Here is a 23,182-nt window from a genome sequence, read left to right as displayed (position 1 = left end):
TTAGGACACATTTAAGTGTACAGTGTTAGCAGTAGTCTCTCTGTAAAATCTGAATACTGCTAAAAGCAATTTTCCAGTGTCGTGTCTTTCTTGATGATTATTTTAATTAAGAAATTGTAAATCGTAGGTCCACAGAGTCCATGTGAACGGACAGATATCAGGATGGCAATAGTAGCCGATCACCTGGGACTTAGTTGGACAGGTAAGTGTGTATACACCTGAACGAAACAAATAGTTTCTTAATTTGTCTTTTTCACAAGCAGTTTATTATTTTTTTAAAAAAAGCAATGAGTAAAAAACATGTTTATCACTCGTAATTCTATCTACCCAGAGTTAATTATAGATAATACCCCATATACTGTGTTTTTCAAAGCTTTTCTATGCATATACCCTAAAGAATAGACATTTAAATCTTATTTTACCTTAAATTTAAGCACTTTCTTCACAATGCCATTTCTGGTAATATGGGATAACCTTTTACCTAATAGCAAATTTATTTTGTGGCATATAGGAAAACGTAACTAAGGCCTATGGTTTTTAAATAATCCAAAAATTTTAACTATGGTTTATGCCCTTAGATCAGCTCTCTTAGGCAATAGTTCAACTAATCCATGCCTAGGTTTCACAAATCTTCATCATTCATGAGTCACTGTCACAATTTTTATGACATACACATATTATTTGCATGCTTATTGACCTGATACTCTTAAGTGGACTCACTTTTATGCTCAAAGATTTATTTAAAAGGAAATCTTATGTCATTTTGATAATGGAAATCAAGGATCATGTTCAATAACTCGATAAACAAGAAAACAAAGGATGACAGTTAAGCTTAAGTTTTGAATTTAAATTGAAAAAAATAGGATACAGGTGAATGAATCTATTCAATTTACAAAAATAGTTGAGCTCTGTGAAACGAATGAAACTTTTTATAATCAGGGTGTAGAAGAGGAATTTTTGGCTTGATTTCACTTCATTAAAGATGAAGATAAGGCTCTGTGTCAACTGGACAATACTGCTTTGTAGTTTTGATGTTAACTGGGCCCCCCAAATCCTACTTCACATGAATCAGAGAAATTTTAAGTTTTATAGGTTGAGTGTATTTTTTTTAACGCACAGCCAAAGAACAACAGTTAAATATAAATAAATGTTAATTATTGTCCTATTTAAAGTCATCTTTAAATATCATACTATCAGCGACATACATTCTCTACTCAGGGAAACAATTATCTAGGCTATCAAAATGGAGAACATGAAACTAGACCATGGCACGAAAGGTCATTTACATTTATTTCCTTCAAATGCCCTGAATCCCAGGCCTTCCCCACCCTCCGCATATTAAGGCCTCCTCTCTCCTTCCGCCCAGCCCTGCCCTCAGGCACACTGCTACTGACCTGGCCTAGTGGATCTCTGAAGAGGCAGTGGGTCTGAGTAATCCTTTGCAGACTGTTGAGAGTTAACAGTGATTCATTATGTATAAGTATTTTCGAACATAAAATTAATAATAGTGTTATATTTTAAAACAGTGGACACTGTAATCTGAAAATATCCTGGAGCTAATATTGATTTTGTGCATTATCTACCCATAACTATTAGATTATTTTCTTTAAGCAAAACCAGCCCTTAGTTTGTCAGAGTAAACTCTTGGAGAATATGTGACATTAAGAATAGCGAGACAGGGCCTCCCTGGTGGCGCAGTGGTTGAGAGTCCGCCTGCCGATGCAGGGGATATGGGTTCGTGCCCCGGTCTGGGAGGATCCCATATGCCGCGGAGCGGCTGGGCCCGTGAGCCATGGCCGCTGGGCCTGCGCGTCCGGAGCCTGTGCTCCGCAACGGGGGAGGCCACGGCAGTGAGAGGCCCGCATACCGAAAAAAAAAAAAAAAAAAAGAATAGCGAGACAAAGTCATAAAACTGTAAAATTCTTAGTGACAATGTGTCTTTGCTCTTCACTGAGTCTCTAGACAAAGGATATGGTTTGGTCATGAGGGCAGGAAGGATTACTGCCCTTAAAACACAAAGAGATAAGGCACTTAAAAAAATTAACTTTTCTAATTCAAATTACTATATGCTCAATGAAGATTATTAGGAAAATTAGCATTTAGAAAAACAAAATTTAAATCCATCCCTCAGAACCACTGTTAACAAGCAACTTAATGTACTTTGGTTTTTTTTTTTTTTAATAAAAAGAGCTTTTAAAGTGTTATATACACAGTATAATTTTCTGCTTTTTTATTTACTTTCTGATCTTGGTTTTAATGGACAAATAACATCCAATAGCCATACTTTACAATGGTGTTTTGCTGTTGGTCACAATGCACTAGTGAGTCATGAAATCAATTCATGCTTTGTTTTTGTTTTTAAAAGGAAAAGAAAATGTCTGTCTATCACATATAGTAAGGTTGTTTTGCTCCATAAAGATGTGGTTTCATTTATATAAGCACCATGATATACAATGTATTTCTAACTGTGGGCTGTGATCAGTTTGCCAGCCACTGCATTACATTAACTCCTCTCCTTTTGTTCAACACATGCTTTGTTTTCAATTTTTCAGTAGTACAAGCCTACAGCGAGCATTCGTGTATGTAAATAATTGTGTACAACCCTGTGTACTGTCACCATAGATTTCTAGGAGTGAAATCAGTTGGTCAAAGGATACAGACTTTTTTAAGCCTCTGAATACATTTTGCCAAACTGCTGGAAATGGTTCTTAAGCAGGATAGAATCGTCCAATTACTTTTTCATGGATTTTTTTTCACATTTCTTACTTTTTATAATCATTTAAGGTAATAAGCACCTGACATCTCTTTTAAATGTGCAAAAAATATACAGTGAAAAGTAAGTCTCCTTCTCACCTTTGACTCCCAAGTTTACCTCTCCCAAGGCAACTACGCATATCGTATGTATCCTTCCAAAGACACACTCTGCATTCATAAGATTGAGTGTATGGTTATATACACTTAGCTGGACAGAAAGCTTATCTCCCTTTTATTTTTTACACAAGTGACAGCATTTCATAGACAATGATCTGGCTTGGAGTCATCATTTAACCTCCCAAGTGGCACTGATGAAACTTGAAGGCATATAGAATAGAGTATTATGTGAGTAAAAGATCCACTTCATGAAGGTTGCCGAGAGAAAACCCTACCGGCTCCTCATGTGGCATGTTTATGAATTGTATATCCCTACCTATCTTGTATGAAGTTTGCTCAAATTGCAGACAATAATTTGGCTGAGTTAAAAGAATCTAGCAACATCCTCTTTGAACAGAGCAAGAATCTTTACAAAATAATCTCCAAAGGGAATCTGATTATAACCAGGGAATTACCTTAGGAGAGATAAGTCACAACCTGTATATTATCAGTATTTTCCTGTGAAATCAAGTATATAAAGATTAATGCCCAAGGCTGTACTTGGGTTTTACTATAAAATCCTTTCCTTTTTTTTGGTGGGGGGGCAGTTGAGCATTACTTTTATGAAATATATGTGATAAAAGTACAATATGAAATCTTAGTAACTCCTTTTCTTTTCTACAGAACTGGCAAGGGAACTGAATTTTTCAGTGGATGAAATCAATCAAATACGTGTGGAAAATCCAAATTCTTTAATTTCTCAAAGCTTCATGTTATTAAAAAAATGGGTTACCAGAGACGGAAAAAATGCTACAAGTATGCTGCAATTATATTACTTTAACTTGCAAAATTGCTTATGTCTAATATTTCAGATAAGCCTACTGTTATAAAATCACAGTGATCATAAAGTAATGGCAAGTCTTTTCAAGTTATACTTGTTTAATTTTGTGCTAATATTCTAAACTTCTGTCTTTAGGAAGCAAGTAGTAGGGGTTTTTTTTTGCATTTTGTCTATATTTGCATTTTTCTCTGTGACCATCAAAAATGAAAATATAATTCTAGCTGTTCAATCATAGGGCGGTGGTGGGAAACAATGTGAAGTTACTGCTATGGCCAGAAATGGATGTGCAGGGAGGTAAGAGAGAAAAGGATAGGATCAAATCATTTTATCCAGCCTGGTCTGTGATGGCAGAGAACTCCCCAGTATTCCTGGGTTTTGTGTGGTTTAGGTGGCGGTAGGGGAGTGGTGCTATACTGTGACAAATGCCAACCCATAACGATGTGGAATCAGTTACTGGGGGTTTGCCTGGGTCGGCCTGACCTTAGTAAGTCATTAATGCTAAGCATCAAATATAAGGGTGACCTATTTTGATAGTCTAACAGGAGAGGAATGTGTTTATTAGATCCCCTTATAACTAACAGGAGTCTCGCTGTTTTGAGGCCTATCTGCTCTGCGCCTTACAGAGATGGAACGAATGTTGCTGTCATCACACACAGCTTCACAAAATGATTCTTAAGACCCTAACATATCTTCCCTGGAGCAGCGAGCTTTCTGAGCCCTCTGGATAGTGAATATTGCAGAGGTGCAGTGAGGAGGGATTAAGACGCTAGGAGGGTCAAGTGAGCCATGCCTTTGTGTGGATATTGTGATGACATAGAAGAAAATAATTTAATTGGGTTTTCAACCTTTTTTTTCCTCCTCTTTCAGCTGATGCCTTAACTGCGGTCTTGACAAAAATTAATCGAATAGATATAGTGACTCTGCTAGAAGGACCAATATTTGATTATGGAAATATTTCAGGCACCAGAAGTTTTGCAGATGAGAACAATGTTTTCCATGACCCTGTGGATGGTAACTGAATTTAGTGTTCATATTTACTTAATCATTTGATAAAATTTGAAAGTGCAGTAGGACAAGGCAGTCACGTAAAACCAACTAAATTATGATTTGCTTGACTTAATTTCTCATTTTCACGGCATATTCTCTGCCAGGTCTGCAAACAAACACTCTGATAGAACAAACTTGATAAATGTCTCTGTTATATAAAATACAAATAATGAAGTATATAAAGGCATAAGTTAACTGAAACAGTTGGTATCTCAAATATTTTATATGACCAAATGGAAGAAAATTTAATATCTAGAGAATATCTTGCTTTTGCCATTTTTATATTAACCTAAAAAACTAGGGAACTCTTTTATTCCTATTTAGGTAAAACCAAATTGTGGGCTGTTATACAAATTGTTAAGTAAAATGGTTAATTACTGTTTTGAGAACAAGTATTTAAGCATGTACTGAAAGAGACAATGTATCACTCAAACAGGTGTTTTAGTTATTTAGCATTATTTTAACTTCATATGCTGCCATTTTTTGTTTGGAAAAACACTACTTGACCCATCGTATATAAAAGGTAGCATAATCTCTAATTCAATGAGCATAGATGTTGCTAATAACATAATAATTCCTCTTTTACATTAGCTTAATTTATATGATAATAGTGTCATTTTTCCTTCATTATGTAAATTGGGGCTTTTTTCAACAAAGTATTAAGAAAAGTATGACAAATATCTTTCTATGTTTTTCAAGATGTTCATAAATGGAAATTTATTCCTATAATGAATTTTGAGTATAAAAATGTTGATGCTATGGAGTCAAGAAGAAGAGCTAGGGATATTTTTCTACTATTTCAATTTTTTTTAAATATGGTGATTTTTTTTCCATTTTTAAACAGCAAAGTTAGACCACGAATAATCAATAACTTATAATTCTGCGTATGTGACAAAACATCTCAAATTCTTAGAAAGTTTCTGCTTACTAAAGTCAACAGAAAATTTAAAGTGTACCTTGTTATCCCCATAACATAAACATGTGGGTGATAATGTCAAAAGTGGTTTCTTTTTAAGCTTATAAATACCACAGAACCTGGAAAAAAGCTCTCTTCAAGGCCTTGTCTTATATGTGAGACCATATATTGATGACCAAACTCTTTGTGCACAAGATAAAGATAGACCAGTATTATATCAAATTTGGGGGTTTTGCCAAGTTTATAGAGTATTTTAATATTCTTTACTGGGAAACTTTTTTAAGAAAAGTAGTTTTAACAAACAAGATCATCAGAAAGCAATGGAAGTATTCAATGGAATTGAAAGTTTCATTTAACATTTTAAAATCAGAGTATCATTAAATAAATCCACAAGGGCTTTTTGTTGCTACATCTTAATATTTTATATTCCCTATTTTTTAAATTCTTAGGGAAATTTATGTTTATGAAGTAAATTTTACTTGTGCAGATTATAAACCTCATGTAGTCTTAGACAAATTTTCAACATTCTAGTTTATGGGTGACCATAACAGAAAAATGTTCACTTACCTATAGTGATTTGAATTTACAACCAAAGCTAAGTTGGTATTTATCTTGGACTAATGGAAAAATTAGGCTTTAGTTTTGTAGACCAATAAGTCAGAAAGTGTGCCTGGTTGCCTTTTTGTTCCGGTCTCTCCTCTTCATTGAACTTTTGTGAAACTTCCTTTCCTCACCATGACCAGACCATTGTTGACTTTTCTCTCTGCTGAAGGAGAAAAATAACTCCCTTAGTCCACGCAGCAAAGTTTAAAACAAGGGAATTTCTCCCTCCTTCCCCTTTGTGTAGGCTGGTTAGTAAACCTCTGTTGTTTCATAGCATTGTCATGAATATTCAGAGGGCTCTCTGTAAATGGTTTTCCTCCCGTCTCTGTTGTGTATCATTTCTTTTTTCTCTTTATTTGATTCATGCTTCTGAGTGGACCCCTACCACCACGTTCACCAAGACTTCCATACGTACACAACCCTTTCATCTCTGTCACATTATGACACCTGAAGAGTTTACATGGAGTCTTTTCTACTTTATCTGCTTTTTAAATCCTTTTCCTAACATCTTTTCAGATTTTTTCCCCAGTGCTACTGCTCTAAATCTAATGGTCATTTCTTTCCAAAGATTAAATTCATTTTTCTTTGCTGTAAATTTCCTGTGAAATAAGTTAAGAATTAAGAGTTGGGTAGCATCACTCTTATGTACAGTTCTTAAAATAAGTTATAAGTAATTAATTATAAAAATTGGTTTCTTGTGGCTTGCTGTATTCAGTCCACCACAATGTGGATTTTGCATGCTAAAAGTAGAAAGGTATTAATTTGACCATGCAATAAATGTATCTTACATAATGACAGCTAACTTTATATTGGATTAAACTTGTGTATTTAAGTTACTGTATTAAAATTACCAAAATCGATAAACAATTTATATCTTAATTAACTAGTATTCTATTTTATTGTAGTTTGCACTAGTCTTTTATTTCATTGTATTACATATACTTGAACTACACCAATAAATTTATCAACATTATTCTGTAATTCATCACACATTTTCATACCTAATATAATTTAAGTCATTCCATGTGTTTTTGTTTGATGTGCTCTAATTCATTCCAGTCAGTCCAAATGTACTGTCTTCCATAGGTTATCCTTCCCTTCAAGTGGAACTGGAAACTCCCACAGGGTTGCACTACACACCACCCACCCCTTTCCAGCAAGATGATTATTTTAGTGATCTCTCTAGCATAGAATCTCCCCTTAGAACCCCCAGTAGACTGAGTGATGGGGTAGTGCCTTCCCAGGGAAACGTAGAGCATTCAGCAGATGGACCTCCAGTCGTAACTGCAGAAGACACGTCCCTGGAAGAGAGCAGACTTGAAGACTCAATGCCTTTGACAGAAATACCTGAAGCAGTGGATGTACATGAGAGCCAGTTGGAGAATGTGTGTCTGAGTGAGTATCCTCGATACCTCGGAAGGATGGCTGGGGTCCCAAAAGATGTTAAACCAGCAGAGCCATTGGAACAGACTAGAAAAGTAGGAGTGAGCTCTGAGCAGCAAGAGAAAGGAAAATCTGGTCCTGATGAGGAGATGACGGAAGAAAAACTCAAATCTCTATTTGAGGATATTCAACTTGAAGAAGGAGTAGAGTCTGAGGAGATGACAGAAGAAAAAGTACAGGCTATTCTTAAACGTGTTCAGCAAGCAGAACTGGAAATGTCTTCAATTACAGGTTGGCAGAATGAGATATCAAGTGGAAACCTAGAGTCCCCTGCTCAAGCTCGAAGAATAACTGGTGGGTTACTAGATCGACTGGATGACAGGTATGGCTCTTGGTCAGAAAAAGGAAAGTGAAATGCAGTTTACATGTTAATAGTTTGTTTTTTTTTCTTTATTTTTTGGCTGCGCCATGCAGCTTGTGGGATCTTATTTCCCTGGCCAGGGATCGAACCTGGGCCCTTGGCAGTGAAAGCATGGAGTCCTAACCACTGGACTGCCAGGGAATTCCAGTAGTTTGTTTTAAATATATGCTTTTTAGCAATTACTGTTTTTCTAAATTACCATTCCAATTTCAAGATAATACATGCTTTAAAGGTTGGTTCATTCTGCTAATCTGGAGAGGGAAAGTTACATTAAACTCAAATATAATTCTTAAAACTACTGATAATAAGCTGAAGTAAAATGCAAAAAGTTATACACATGCTAAAGATTAATACATTTTCTTTACTTTAGAAGGCTACTCTTTTCTACTTTATTACCTGTTGTATTATTCTTTTCACATAGCCAGAAATTAATGCTCATTTAAAATAATGTAATAAATAGAATTCTAAGTCTTTTAGAAATATAAGCATTTCTATTGTTTCCTGATATCAAACATAAATGTGCTTATTATACAAAATTTTAAAATACAGATTTAAAAAATCAATACAATGCCATCATCTAGCAATAACCACCACTAAAATTTTGGTGAATTTCTTTTACATACATGTTTTTAAATGTCTTGTCACAGAAAAATGCAGAGAAGCAAAAAAGTCATCTATCCTTATCATACTAAGAAAAACGAACACTTTATATATCCTTCCTTTTTTCTACATGAATATTTTATATAATTTGCAATATGACATATGTAATTCTTTACCCCCAAATAATATGGGCATGACAGAAATTTGTTTATAACCAAAATAATTCCCTAATCATGAATCTGGTTCTTTTTACAGTGATCTTCCTCTAGAAGGGTAAGAGCTAGTGTCTTTCAGACACTGGTTCAAACCCCACCACCATTAGGTTTGCACTTTTCGACTTTAGATTAATTTCTAAGCTCTAAGAACGCCACTGTAATTGGCTTTAAAAATAAGAGTACTACTACTTTCCTCAAACAGGTTTATAGATTGAAAAAGAAAGCCTGTAGCATGCCTACCCAATGACTGGTACAAATAGTCTCTCAGTGATAGTTGGCATTATTTTATTTATGCACACATAAAATATATTTTACTTCAGTGGTAACTAGTGATAAACCTCAGTTCTTTTCGTACAACTTATTTTATAACCATGTTTAATATTTTCATATTGCTGATAAGCTTCTTGCTCAATGAAAACTCCCAAAGAGGGAGGTGACAACATTTGCAAAGAGGAGTTCACAAAACTCCTTTTGAAGAATGGGAGCATCAGTGAATTCTATGTTCAGCCTGCAGTATAGAGTGTGGAGACAAGAAATCGTACTAATTTTGACATCTAGGTTCAGATATAATCACATAATTTATAGTTGCATAACAGGAAATTAGATATAGCTAGGAGTTTTAGTTATTGTACAGGGTCTTCACAGTATGCTGGGACTGTTTGTCCTTAAACATCTGGAATAGGATGTGCTATTAATATTTTTTGATAAAGGTGTTTAATCAGAATTTGATTTATAAGAATATGCACATACATATACATAATAAATATATTGTAGATAGAAAACATTGCACTAGTTTTATTGCCTTCAGAATTCTACAGGTAATAAGCAACGGTGCTAATAAAAACAATATATAAAAATAAAGAATATACAAACTATAAAATAAAGTAAAAGTCTATATTGAAACTAGTAAAAATTAGAAACCAATTTAAAAGAAAGTAATGGAAGAGAAAGATTTTTAAGAGTCAAAAGGAAAACAGTCCTCACAGGTAGTAGAAGCAGCAGGTGAGCATCCACACCCTTATCACCAGAGAGAGTCAGCAGAGGTCAGGAGTGGAGAAAGATGAGAACCCAAGTAAGGTTCTCACGGTTCTTCCCCGGTGGGGAAAGCATGACGGTAGGGTTCACAACTGGAAACACATACAAAGACTGGAACATAGGGTTCTTGAGGATGCCAGAGCTCTCATCACAGGAATTCATTTTGTTCTTTGTCATCAGTTTTTTCACTGGCAATAGAAAAGCATTTTGAGATCTCCTCTTCTTTTAGATTGGTGGGTCTGGAACTCTGGGTATGTCCATGAACCTCTCAGGATTACTTTTTTTTTTTTTTTTTTTTTTTTTTTTTTTTTTTTTTGCGGTATGCGGGCCTCTCACTGTTGTGGCCTCCCCCGTTGCGGAGCACAGGCTCCGGACGCGCAGGCTCCGGACGCGCAGGCTCCGGACGCGCAGGCTCCGGACGCGCAGGCTCAGCGGCCATGGCTCACGGGCCCAGCCGCTCCGTGGCATATGGGATCCTCCCAGACCGGGGCACGAACCCGTATCCCCTGCATCGGCAGGCGGACTCTCAACCACTTGCGCCACCAGGGAGGCCCAGGATTACTTTTTAAAAGATACAGAATCCAAGGAGCTGTATAAGTACAATTAGACAAAACAAAACAAAAACAGTGACAGCATAGCCAGCCAGCTAGTTTGGGAGTTGGAGTGCAGAGGATGCCTGGAGCCTGTGTATCATCTCCTCACACCCATAACAGGCCCTCACAGTTTGAAATCTGATGACCAGATTGTTCATGCTTTTCTAATGTATGTCTTTAAAAGTAGTTTAAAACATGGCTGTTGAAAATTTAGAGCTTCTAAAGCCCATTTGCAGCCATATGTTACCATTATAAATTTCCACATCTTCTCTATTGCAGCCCTGACCAGTGTAGAGATTCCATTACCTCGTATCTCAAAGGGGAACCTGGAAAATTTGAAGCAAATGGAAGCCATGCAGAAGTCACTCCAGAAGCAAAGACAAAATCTTACTTTTCAGAATCCCAAAATGATATAGGGAAACAGAGTTCAAAGGAAACTCTGAAACCAAAAATACAAGGTTCTGGTCGTGTTGATGAACCAGCATCATCACTAGCGGCATATCAGAAAGCTCTAGAAGAAACCAGCAAGTTTGTCATAGAAGAGCCTAAACCCTGTGTGCCTGTCAGTATGAAAAAGATGAGTAGGACTACTCCTGCAGATGGCAAGCCAAGGCTTAACTTCCATGAAGAAGAGGGATCCAATGGGTCTGAGCAAAAGGTACGTCATCTAGTTTTCCACTGTGCTGTCATTTAAGCTGAAAGTACTGATGCTTTGATTCTTTTGATAATCTTGTAGCACTGGGCCCAGTGTTCGTTACTACTTCCAAATTATCAATGTGTGATTGAAAATTGTAATACTAATAATGGGGGTAAAGAAAGTAATGAGTAAAATATATGCTACTTGTCATCCCTTCTTTCATTGGGTAGAAAAAAGGAATAAACATCTTCTTAGCCGTTTTTCAGGAGGGAAAAGAATACAGGCATGTTAAGTAAGTAGCTTAAGATCCAGTTTTAATTTTGTCTGGGATTTAGGTTTCCTCACTCCCAACCTAGTCTTCTTTCTTGAGGATGGAGGATAATTATCCTGACTCTTTCAGGTTCTTTTGCACAATTTAAAGAGTCGCTAGCATTGACCCATCTAAGAGTTCTATCCTATAAGGTCTGTTGCCTGAAAGGGTGTTTTAAAAATTGAAGAAACACAGTTCCCAAGCCTAAAATGAGGTGGGTATACTACTGTTGGTTGACGGCATTTAGAAATGCAACATTAAAAGTATCATTTTAATTATTTTTATATCTAAGTTGATAATTATCTTAATATTTGTTTTTAATAATTTAAAAAACCTTACTGTCATATAATTATTTGCTTGCTTTTTGTACTTATATGTTTTTGTGCTACCATCTAATAGATTTCATTATTCTTTGAGTGTAAACATTTTTAGATATTAAAAAATTTTTAATTGAAATTATGGTTTATAGATGGATATAAGAAAATTAAGATCAGTTCTGTTTCCTATATTTTTGACTGCTTTTTGCTCTCTCAATTTTTGTGTCTTTTCATGAACTATGCAGTAGAAACAGACTGAGAGTTATACATCTTTGGAATAGTAGTACTTGAAGTTTTCCCTAAAACATCTAGTTTACTTAAGATCTTCTACAGTGTTTTGGGTAGAAAAAAAAAGAAACAAGTCTTTTGTAAAATAATGAGCCCATGATTAATTTGAGGTTTAGAAAAATTTAGTAAACTCCTAATCAGGAGCTAATTATCAGCTTATTAACTAATCATATCCTTTCCTTTTCCCTCCTGCAGGCTATTTTTTTTTTATCACTTTCCTGCTTGTTAGGAGGGAAAGTGAGAGGAAATAAAATCCTCAGGACTTTCTTTCATTTCCTTCCTGACAAGTGTTGTTTTGAGTATTGCTTTCTGCCTTTTAGTTAACTCTTAGCATGTTTAAGCAATATGACTTTGGATGGAATGTTTCCTTTTAAAATGAGCTTGCAAAATATCAGGAGGGAGCAGTAACCTAGTGATGTTTTAGCTATGAAAATGTATTGTGCAAAAACCTATTAAAAATCGATAGGGAAGTTCTCAAATATGTAAGTAAGCATTTCGACAGTATACATGTGCCTACATATTGCCCGTTGGGGAACCATGGAGAAGGCATAAAGAGGATTTGAAAAAGAAAGTCTTAACCCTGAATGGAAATGCAGCTGAATTCATCAGTAATGGAAAATAATTACTGTTAGAAAATGTTTTTCGAGATTTCTTATAAATGAGTTTGTGCCTTTAGCATTGGTCACTGGTCCTACTCCAATGCATAAAGGCTTCAGGAGCATAGCAATTCATAGTGAAGTTAAAGCTTCTGGAATATAAGAGTCTGACCTCACAAGAAATTCGAAGATGTCCAGGATGTATTTTTTGTGGCTAGACCATAGTACAATAGTAATCAACTAGGTCGTCGGATGTATGATCTCAGAAAACAGCCCCCTTTTTGTCCCCTGAAAAATCAGGTCAAAAGTCCGGGTGCGGCTCTTAAACGGATGACTGCCTGCTGTTACAAGGTAAAAATCCTGCTGCTTTCCACCTCTTTACATGCCGCAACCCATGGCAAGGAGTACTGAGAAAATTCCATTTGGTCTCCTAGTTACCCTCTGTGCCATTGCATAGAGAATTCTCTAAAAGGAATCCTGATCAAGATTCTACTACCATCTTCTCTCCACCCTTCACCTTAAGACTGGCAGAGACTCCATGGAGAAAATGGAAACAAACATTAGCCAAATGGCCACTTTTTCTTTATGTGAGGGGCTGGTCTCAGATGATTCTTGATAGGATTATAATTGACATCTAGGTTTGTTATTAGTGTTTGCATTAACATATGTTCTTCTGCTTTTAAATGTTTCAAGTGAAAAACCTTTCCCCAGTCTAAGATTCTAGCTATGGATAATTCAGATTGAATTTTCTCTTCTGCCTCATCTAATCTATTAATTGCTAAATGCTGATTAGTAATTCTTTTGCAATATAATTCATCTTACCTTTTTCTGCTTTTCTGAGCCATTGTAGGGCCTCCTTTCCCAATATTTAGGTCATTCTAAGTGTCCTGAATTTATGGTCCTTTTCTAAAAAAATTTTAAAGTAATGGGGAATTTAGTAGCCAGTATCTTTTCAAGGAGTAAGAAAGTTGAAAACTATTTCCTTTTGATACCATATTATTCAGTAGGGTATTTTGTTCAGATGAAATTTCCTACAAAGTTAAGGTTGATATTACTATAACATTTAAAAATATTTGGTAAGTTTACCTTTGGTGAAAAATGGCTTACTTTATTATCTATTTGACTAACATTTCATTAATAATTTTTGCTAACACTTACACCTCCTGTAACAATTTTACTTATTTTTTTCCTATTTTTACCAATTCTGCCATTGATTTTTCCAATGCATATTAACTACAGTTTCTATCTCTGGGACTGTCAGATTTGGGGTAACTAGTACACTTAGAAAATAAAATACTAGAATTGTTTTCAGAACTCCACCACTAAAATTTAGAAATAAAATTAGTCAGTGTATACTCTTGACCATGATATTTAAGTAGAAGCTGAAGATAATTTTCCCTTTGACTTATGAACTGTTTATCACTTGGTAGTGTTTCCTTATTCCTATCCTTATTTCCTAAAAAGTAATATTTTGTGTAATTACTGTATTCTTACCTGTACTATATTCTTGTCTGTGCAATGTTGTTTCTATTCTAATTTCATATTAGTTCTTTAAAATAAGACCTCAGGCTTTCAAATATTTTACATTCCTTCATTCATTTGAATAAATTCCTACTGAGTTCCAATTATGTATTAGGTGTGAATTATGCTGATAAAAATCTCCTGGCAAATTATGCTGATATAAATTGTATACTTTTCGTAAAGTTCAAAATAGCTTTTGATAAAGTTGTCAAATCTGACCAAAATATCATATAAGTCAGAAATACTATGCCTCTTTCTGTAGGTCAAGTGAAAGATGGCCTGTAACTGTAAGGTTATACATTCATGTCAAATGTATAATATTTATTTTTAAACTAGCTTTAAATCTATATTTTTTCCCCAAACTAATCATTAGTAGCATGTATGTAGTTTCTGATGCCAAAGTCTCCATCATTGTTATTTTTAATAATTTACAATTTTATTATCTTGATCTTTACCTGCATATATATACTTATGCATTTACATATACATTGCATTTATATATACACATAAGTATATATATGCATATACATATGCAGGTAAAGATAAAGGTAATTAAATATATATATTATTTATGTATACTTTATATATATTTATATACACATATATACATACACATACAGAGTAATTTCATTTAGAATTCTGCTCAACACTTTCTTCCACTTAAATTTTTTTTAAGATTTCCGCAAATATACATCATGATTTTCCTCAAGTGTGGGGAACCAGAAAGTAAAAAGTTCTTTCTTGATTTCCCTTCTCAGAATGTCTTTTATTTTAAATGTGATGGTAAAATTCTACTAAAAATGCATTTACTCAGGACTTGAAAGGCAGTGAGAGTGATTCAAGCTCAGAGGAAGAACGGAGAGTCACTACCCGAGTTATTCGCCGGCGTTTGATTATAAAGGTATCCCGAAGCCGGATCAGTATGGGGCAATGCTGTATTATTAGAACCTTTCTTGTGATTTGGAAAATTCAGCATGCTTGGTAACTAAATGGCTCTGTATGTTTCTTTGCATATTTGAAAACTTCTAAAAACAACCACCGAAAGGAAAAACTCACGTTGCACGGTAGTGAGTATTCTGTCTAGGCCTGTGTTTGACATGTGGCAGTTGTAATTTTATCCGAGAATTCTTGGCATTTGTATACTGCTTTCCTTGGAGAAGTGTTCTATGTGTGAACAAAGATTCTACCTTGGTGAGAGAATAGTTCATATCAAATGAAATGTTCAACTGAAACCCCAGAGGCTGTAATGAAGTATTAGGTAAGATAAAGACGAAAGAGAATGAAAGAATTAAAAGGCTCCCTTCTCAGCCTTAATAGTTTTTAAGTGAAAACCAGTTCTTCATTATCAATCAATGACTAAGAATTCAGTGTTATAACCTGGCATGGATGTATATGACATAATGCAAACCAAGCAAAAACTTCTGAAATAGGTTTTTAACTTGACTGACATACAAAAAAATCAGGATTTTTTTTAAGGCTGTATTTTTAAGTAGAGGAAGCAACTCTTAATGGAAGTGAAAAATGTAATTCTACCCTGTTACAGCACAGTTGAATACTATGAATAAATCTTGATTTCCCCCACAAAGGCCTTTTGAAGCACCGACCTTATGTATGGGAGGTCCTATAGACTGCTTCTTGCAGTCTGCTGCTTGTCTTCATTACTCTGCCTTTAGAGAGATCTTTCTTGATGTTAGAATAATTGAGTGCAGAGAACTAGGAAGCCATTTTCAATACACAGTCCTTTGAATGTGGTCCAAATAACTTGAGGCTCCTTGGTTGGCAGTTCTGAAGAGAAAGAAAGGAAAGGAAATATCTATTGAAAACCATTTATCAAACTTATCACCCATTTCCAAAGTGTCAGGACACCAAACCAGAGATGTAGGGAAGTTGGCTTAGGTATCCAAAATTTCTTAATCCTGCTGCTTGTACTTTTCTTGTAGATCAGATGAAAGAAGAGAAGAAAATCTGCCAAATCTGCTCTAGTATAGTTTTCCTAAGACTCTGGAAACATTAGAGAAGAAAATAAGTCCTTTTCTAAATCCTAAATTATCCACAAATCAACCTTAAGCTCAATAGGGGCCATGAAAAAAAGTATGAATCACTTTGAAAATTCCACATGGGCAATCCAAATTACTTACTGTTATCTAGCATATATGCAAGCATTTGGCCTGCTATTTATGAAGTCCTCATAATCAGCCACCTCCCACACATTTGCTGGGATTAGGGGGAAGAAATCTTTAATTTGGTTTTTCTTTTTTTTTTTTTTTTTTTGCGGTATGCGGGCCTCTCACTGTTGTGGCCTCCCCCGTTGTGGAGCACAGGCTCCAGACGCGCAGGCTCCGGATGCGCAGGCTCAGCGGCCATGGGTCAAGAGCCCAGCCGCTCCGCGGCATATGGGATCCTCCCAGACCGGGGCACGAACCCGTATCCCCTGCATCGGCAGGCGGACTCTCAACCACTTGCGCCACCAGGGAGGCCCTAATTTGGTTTTTCTGAACATGTTAAAGCCATACTCTGTTCAGGCTTTGCTAGTCCCATGATTAAAATATTACTTCTTGAAGACACTAAAGTGAAACATCTAGAAAAAGCACACCAGACATACTGTCTTGTAACTTGCTTTTTATGCTTAACATATGACATACTCATGTTGCATCAAATTCACCTCATTTCTTTATAATAGCTGCCCAGTATAGAAGCTGACTCCTCTATATATGACAGAAGAAAATAAACATAATCCTGCACAGACAGTGGGAGAAAGCGTAGAGAAGTTTTACTCTGGAGAATACTAAAACAAAACAATAGAAACATCAATCCCCTCCCTAAGTCAATGAGGGTTATTTCTTTTGGTCTCCTAGAATTCTAGAACATGCATTAGCAAGTTAGCTTTTAAGTAATTTTGTTAGAATGAGTTATTTATATATATTTAAGCTTAACATAAAATTATATATATTAACATTTTTATTAAGAGCTTAAGTTTAAAAGACTGAAATACACTGATGTTATAGGCGTCATAAAACAGAGGAGACTGTTCTCTTCAAATCTTCACTTCTTGAAGTCAGTGTAATTTTAGGGAGGCTGAGTGGAATCATCAGAGAACGGGTTTTATAAGTGGGGAGGGCATTGTATAAACAATGGAATCACTTAAACAAGCTTTGAGAAATGTCTTTCATATGTGACAGAGAAACCAAAAGCTAAAGGATAGCTATAATTATAATTGGAAGCTATAGGTATAAGAAAAACTTTGTAAATTACATACATAGAAATCTTTCTGGTTAATATTCTTCTGTTCAGATTTTGGGGGCAGTTGAAAAAGATCACATTTCTGTTGCCTTTTCTCTTATTCCATATGTTGGTACCTTTTTAATGTAAAAGAGCTTGAGACTGCAGTACTACATGGTAAATGTGACATGGGATCCATCTCTGTCAAAACACATGAAATGAGAATGTTAGGACCTAAAGGAGTCATTGAGACTAAAATTACTTCTTTTCCTAGATGACAAAAACCAAGGATCGGAGATGAACTGATTTACCCAAAACCACACAGCTGGGTGGTAACAGTTCTGAGACCAGAACCTAACCCCTGGTCCTCTAGAGAAGTGCCTTCTACCTGCGTTTTCCACAATACTGTATTCATTCTCATCCAGAACAAATTAAAAAGGAATAACTTTTCCTAGACTAAATTAGGCACTTGGCCATTTAGACTTTTCCGGTGGCATAGAAGAAGGCAGCATTGAGCTATCTTTCCTGGAAACTATTTGATGGGGCCAGAATGCTAGGAATTTGACCTACTTCATGGGGGCTGTCCAACCTTGGACTGAACCAGCCACAGTAGTTCCCCTAGCACTTAGAATCCTAGAGCAGAAAACTATTTGGTGGTTGTTCCGTCTTTCCTAGAGCTAGCTTTGGCCAGGAAGTGTCAATGAAAGCAGTAGATATATTCAGGATTCCATTATCACAAGTCTAGGCAAATCTGTGTTCTTAGCCATTCAACTAGTATAATAAATGGAGTGAAAGTAGAATTTTATGATTTTTCTCTTTAATTTCACATGTGGATTCATTCTTTTTTATGTTTTTACATTTTTACATTTAATATTTTCAAGTCCTTAAGAAATGAGTCAAGTTAAACTCTCCCATTTGTTTTGGGATTTTTTAATTTTATAAGCATATTCATTTATTTCTATATAATATGATAGTATCACAGTGGTTTCAAATGCTTGGAAGCAGTTTAAATTGACCAGTCCCTATGAGCTTGTTTACATTATTTGCTTAGCAAATGCAGTGATTACAAACGTAAAAACTTTAAACCAACTCAAACCATTGTGAAGTTTGATTAGATTCAAATAACTGAATTTTTACTATATAGTTCAACTATATTTTTATTTCTACTTTTGAGCTTTTTTTACTGACTTTCAAAATAAGGGTTTATGTGTATGTTTCCCCCCATCAAACAACTCAAAAGTACAAAAAGTTCAATCTATCCATTCCACTTCCCATTGTTCACAAGCTTCAGATAACCATTGTTCTGGAACAAAGGAACAAGGTAACCATTGTTCACAAGCTTCAGATCGTTTTATATACATATACCAATATGTATGTGTATATAGAATATACATGTGCTATATACATATACACATACATCCCCAGCAAGTGGGTTTCTCAGAATACATATTGCTTAGTAATTTGCTAAGTTTACATATATAGTTTCTCTCATCTCATTTTTTCGAAAGTTCAAGTTTTAATGTTGTGTACATCGAAGCAAATTGGTACATTTCATGTTGTTATTTTTTCATTTTATTCAAGAAGGAGAGAGGAATAAAAATTATAAAATTCAATGTTTCCAGCAGGGGTCCAAAGGAAAGTACAGTAGTCTTCACAAAGGTGGCCACCAGGAATGATACTGTGACACCATATGTGCTGTAATTTTCCTTTGAAATAGGAAAGAAAAAAGTGCGGGTAGGTGTTGCCAAAAATAATGCCATCACCAAAACTAGCGGGGAAATTTTATTTACTTAAAAGTACAAAGGTTTTCAAGAACCTCAGAAACTAATTAGAGATTATTTTCTCTCATTAAAGAGAGGCCCTAAAGACCTCTCCTTGGTAACACCTGATCTCCAATGTACCTGACAGAATTAAAGATGGATGAAATTTTTTTTAATGTATTTTGTGACTCCTTACTAACTTTCCTCTCTATCCAGTCAACTACTATCTAATCCACTCCCTCAGTTTAGTGAGTTTCTACATAATCATATACTTATTTTGACCTTATGTAAAGCACTAGTTGACTATAGTTAGTGCCCATTTAAGACTAAGAGAAGTATCTTCACCTTTAATTATACATAGGCAGTATGAATTTTCAGTAGGAAATAATGAAAATGCCCACATACCACAGCAGATCTCAACAACCTATATGGCTTGTTATTTATAACTAGGGCTTTGCTTTTTTCTAAGGCTATTAATATAAATCAATGTACTTAAATGTATTCAGTATGCTTATAAAAATACCTACTTCACATTTCAGAGACTGTCTGCAAATTAATTGGCATCTTTTCCCACCAAAGGGTCAATTTATAACATACATAATAGTATGCTACTTTAATGGATTTTCCTGGGATCCTGGAATTGTCTTAACACTCAAAGAGCTAGACATGTGCAAGAGTTAGTTCAAACATATCTCACTTATACATGTTTGAACTATAGTGAAACTTTTCATGAGCCTTTTTTTGGCTTTTCTGCTGTCTTTAAGCCTTTACTTGTAAAATAAAATGAAATTTTTTTTTTCCAGATATATGAAATCAACCATAGGAAACATAAATAACACTCCCATAAGAACTTGTTGCAGATTTTAGTGCATTCAGGCAGGAGACCTCTACACTTTTCCAATTTCCTTCCCTCACTTAACTGTGCTAATTGAAACTAATCATAAGCAAGGTTCAAGGTGAACCCTGAAGCAAGCATGAGCAGCAAGAAACATCGTGTTTTATTTTCATCTCATCTTTATACCACAGTGAGGTAAAATGAGTCAAATATCCCACCCATGACCTATGAGCCCACAATCTGTAAGAATACAAAGTCACTTTGTAGAAAGAAAAAAGAATAAAAACAGAATTTTGTTAGCAAAACAAGGTAGTGTTTCAGTCTCTACTCTGTTATTTTAAACCACAACTGCCTCTCTACTGGTTGTGACATAAAACAGTCATAGCATTTTCTCACCATTGGCTGGCACTGACAAAATTAACAGAGCTACTACCTTTCCCATGACAATAACACTGAAAGGGTTAGAATCCTGGCTGTCCCAGAAATGCAGCTGTCTTCTTTGTGATTTGCCATTTTTCCTAAAAAACCTACAGGTGTACAATAACTACAGTACACAGTACTATAGCACTGTACAGGTCACCTCTTCAACAAAAGGAGTATGACTAACAAGTCAGTAGGTCTCTAGAATGGGTCTGCACTTAAGATGTTTGTCCTTGTTCCCCAAAACTGTAAGTGAGACTGACCCAAAGTTGACACCAGTGAAGAAGGTAATGTGTTACAAATACAGCCCTATGTCTGCTCTCTGAGTGGTTTTTCTTATCCTACAATCATAGAGCTAATAGACATTAAGGAGCCATCTAAATCTACTGACCTGCCTATTAGCAGGAAAATATGATGCCACCTTGGCAAGTTAAGAATTTATCCCATTTTTTTGTTAACTCACCAGAGGAAGATCCTTGACAGTTTCCCCTTCTAAATCAGATAGCAGTCACTAACTGAAAGGCTGTCGTCTTACATTCCTTTAGTAATTAATCCGTCAACACATAAGACTCATTCACTTGGTAATATTCTGAAACTATGTACTTCATCAGACGTTAATTATTCTCATTTACAACTTATGAAAGGCTCAGTCTGAAAAAAAGAAATAAGGTTTTCTCTGTATTCTGAACTTTTCTCATAGTATTTGAAAAAATATTGCCTTTGGTAAAGGAATTTTTAAATTTAACAAACTAACAAAGGGTGATTAACACCCCAACTAAGGTGCTACCTCAATTCAAATCAGACAAAAGGAAATCCACCAAAATGAGAGATTTCGTAGGACTAATGAAGAAACATTATTCAAAGTGAAATGATCTAATTAGAGCTCTAATCATTAGTTAAATCTTTTTTCAACAAATGAAACCTTTTTGTTTGTCTGTCTATGTATAACTGTATTCTGTGATTACATACGTTCAAATTCTTCCTTCTTGGAGTTTGTTGCTAACCATTATTCTTGTCCATACTTGAGGTTTATTTAATGCTTTGAATGTTGTTGACTGCTAAATAACCATCCATGGAGTCAGCCTTTTCCCCTTGCCCTGGAATTGCAAGCAGAGTTTATACTTTCTTTTTCTAAAATTCCACAGAGCATGTGTGTGGTGTATGGAGTGATGTGGAGATCTATCCATCTAGTATGTTGCTAATCTCTATGCCACATCCTTTAGGGAGAGGAAGCAAAAAACATTCCTGGTGAATCTGTCACAGAAGAACAGTTTACTGATGAAGAAGGCAACCTCATCACCAGAAAAGTAATCATCACTGGGGTTTCATGCTTCTCTTGGGGTTTAGATTTTCTACTATTTGTTTGCTGTAGTGTCACCTCTTAAAATAGAAAACAGGAAAATCTCTCCTTTTCACTATTGCTTCCTACAGATCACTCGGAAAGTACTAAGACGAGTTGTTATCCCACAAGAGAGAAAATATGATGACGTGGTAATGGAGACGGGCTTTCAAAAAGAAAGTAGAGAATAAATGCTTTGTGAACTCTCTAGAATAGGCTGCTAACAGGCTGGCATCTGCAGTGCGGCAGCTTGAAGCATTTGCTGCTTTTGACGTCTTGTGCATTTGATCGGGGTCAAAGAAAAACATTTTCCTTCCTAACATTCCTTAACAGTATATACTCTTACTATCTTCAGAGTTTTCACAGAGATCATTTCACTTATGGAGGTTGGAACATGCCGGTTCGAGAATGGGAGACAAAACTAAAAACCCTCTACCACCACCAAACCCCTCAGCCATGCCCCACCCCTGCCCAGTGCTTTACCTGCAGCCCAGTGCCTACTTGGGACCCAGATAGAGAGCACTTGTTTCCAGCAAATGCACAGAGTTTAATTAAAAGTTAGAACAACAAAAAGCTCGTCTCAAAATCCTTACATCTAATCTATCTTTCCAGTACATTCTACAGGGAAATATGAATTCCCCCATCTTAACCTGAGGAGGATTCTCCTTTCTGGGTTAATAACAGCCCATTTCCAATGTGCCAGTTAAAGAACTAAAGTCATCACTGAGCAGTGTAACTCAGCAAGTGAATCTCTAGCTCCCAGAGAAAACAACTCTGGCTATTTTTCATTTCTTTCCCTTTCTCAGACCTTTACCCTTTTCATTTAAAAAACAGAAACTTCAATAGCCCGTGTTTACATAAGAAAAAAGTAAACTGAAAATTTCTCAGAAGGAATAAATCAGAAAATTGGAAAGGCTACTGTGTTTTCCATTATAAATAGGGTAAAAGCTGAGTATTTATTTGTGCAACCACTTTGCTCTCAGAGAAGTGCGTCCTTGGTGCTTGGTGAAGACAGGTCTTATTTTATAGAAAAGGGATGCCTGCTTGGTCTGGAGTAAGAGGATGGGCTTGGTAATTCCACAAATTAAAAAAGAAAAAGTCTCTCAGCTCAACAGCATTTCCATGGTCTTTAGTTCATGGTTAGTGCTTTACTGAGAAACTTCAGTCTCATTACAACAGATTATTTAACATTCTGCTGGCTTAAAAAGGCATAAATTATAACTTACTAATATTTTTATAATTGGGGTTTGAGTGCCTTGAGAGTTTTAGTGATGATTTCTTCTAGTTTTACAGGAACTGGACAGGCTGTCCAGTTGTTTGATCACTAACCTACTGAATTATTGTGAAGTACAGTAACGTATTCCTTCTGACGGTGCTCTCTCGCTCGCCCTGATGCTGCTGAGCTGTGTGGTTGAGGCAAATAGATTATATTTGGG

General features: G+C 35.6%; 1 protein-coding gene across 5 annotated transcripts in view; it reads left to right on the top strand.

Moving 5' to 3' along the window:
* Nucleotides 1–23,182, top strand: part of ANK3 (ankyrin 3) — a 524,774-nt gene that overhangs the window by 485,420 nt on the left and 16,172 nt on the right. For 2 of the 5 annotated variants that reach the window (XM_060108675.1, XM_060108669.1), the window contains exons 35-41: nt 128–202; nt 3,535–3,666; nt 4,559–4,702; nt 7,344–8,022; nt 10,784–11,162; nt 12,953–13,003; nt 21,631–21,714. In XM_060108675.1, the coding sequence (XP_059964658.1) occupies nt 128–202; nt 3,535–3,666; nt 4,559–4,702; nt 7,344–8,022; nt 10,784–11,162; nt 12,953–13,003; nt 21,631–21,714 (1,544 nt within the window). The remainder of the gene's footprint in view (nt 1–127; nt 203–3,534; nt 3,667–4,558; nt 4,703–7,343; nt 8,023–10,783; nt 11,163–12,952; nt 13,004–21,630; nt 21,715–23,182) is intronic. The other 3 variants (XM_060108681.1, XM_060108684.1, XM_060108662.1) reach the window with 2 other exon arrangements.

The sequence above is a fragment of the Mesoplodon densirostris genome, chromosome 1 (assembly GCF_025265405.1).
Source record: "Mesoplodon densirostris isolate mMesDen1 chromosome 1, mMesDen1 primary haplotype, whole genome shotgun sequence".
NCBI classification, from domain to species: Eukaryota; Metazoa; Chordata; class Mammalia; order Artiodactyla; family Ziphiidae; genus Mesoplodon; species Mesoplodon densirostris.
Note: the sequence above shows the minus strand (reverse complement) of the source record. Positions and strands in the feature narration are given on the sequence as shown.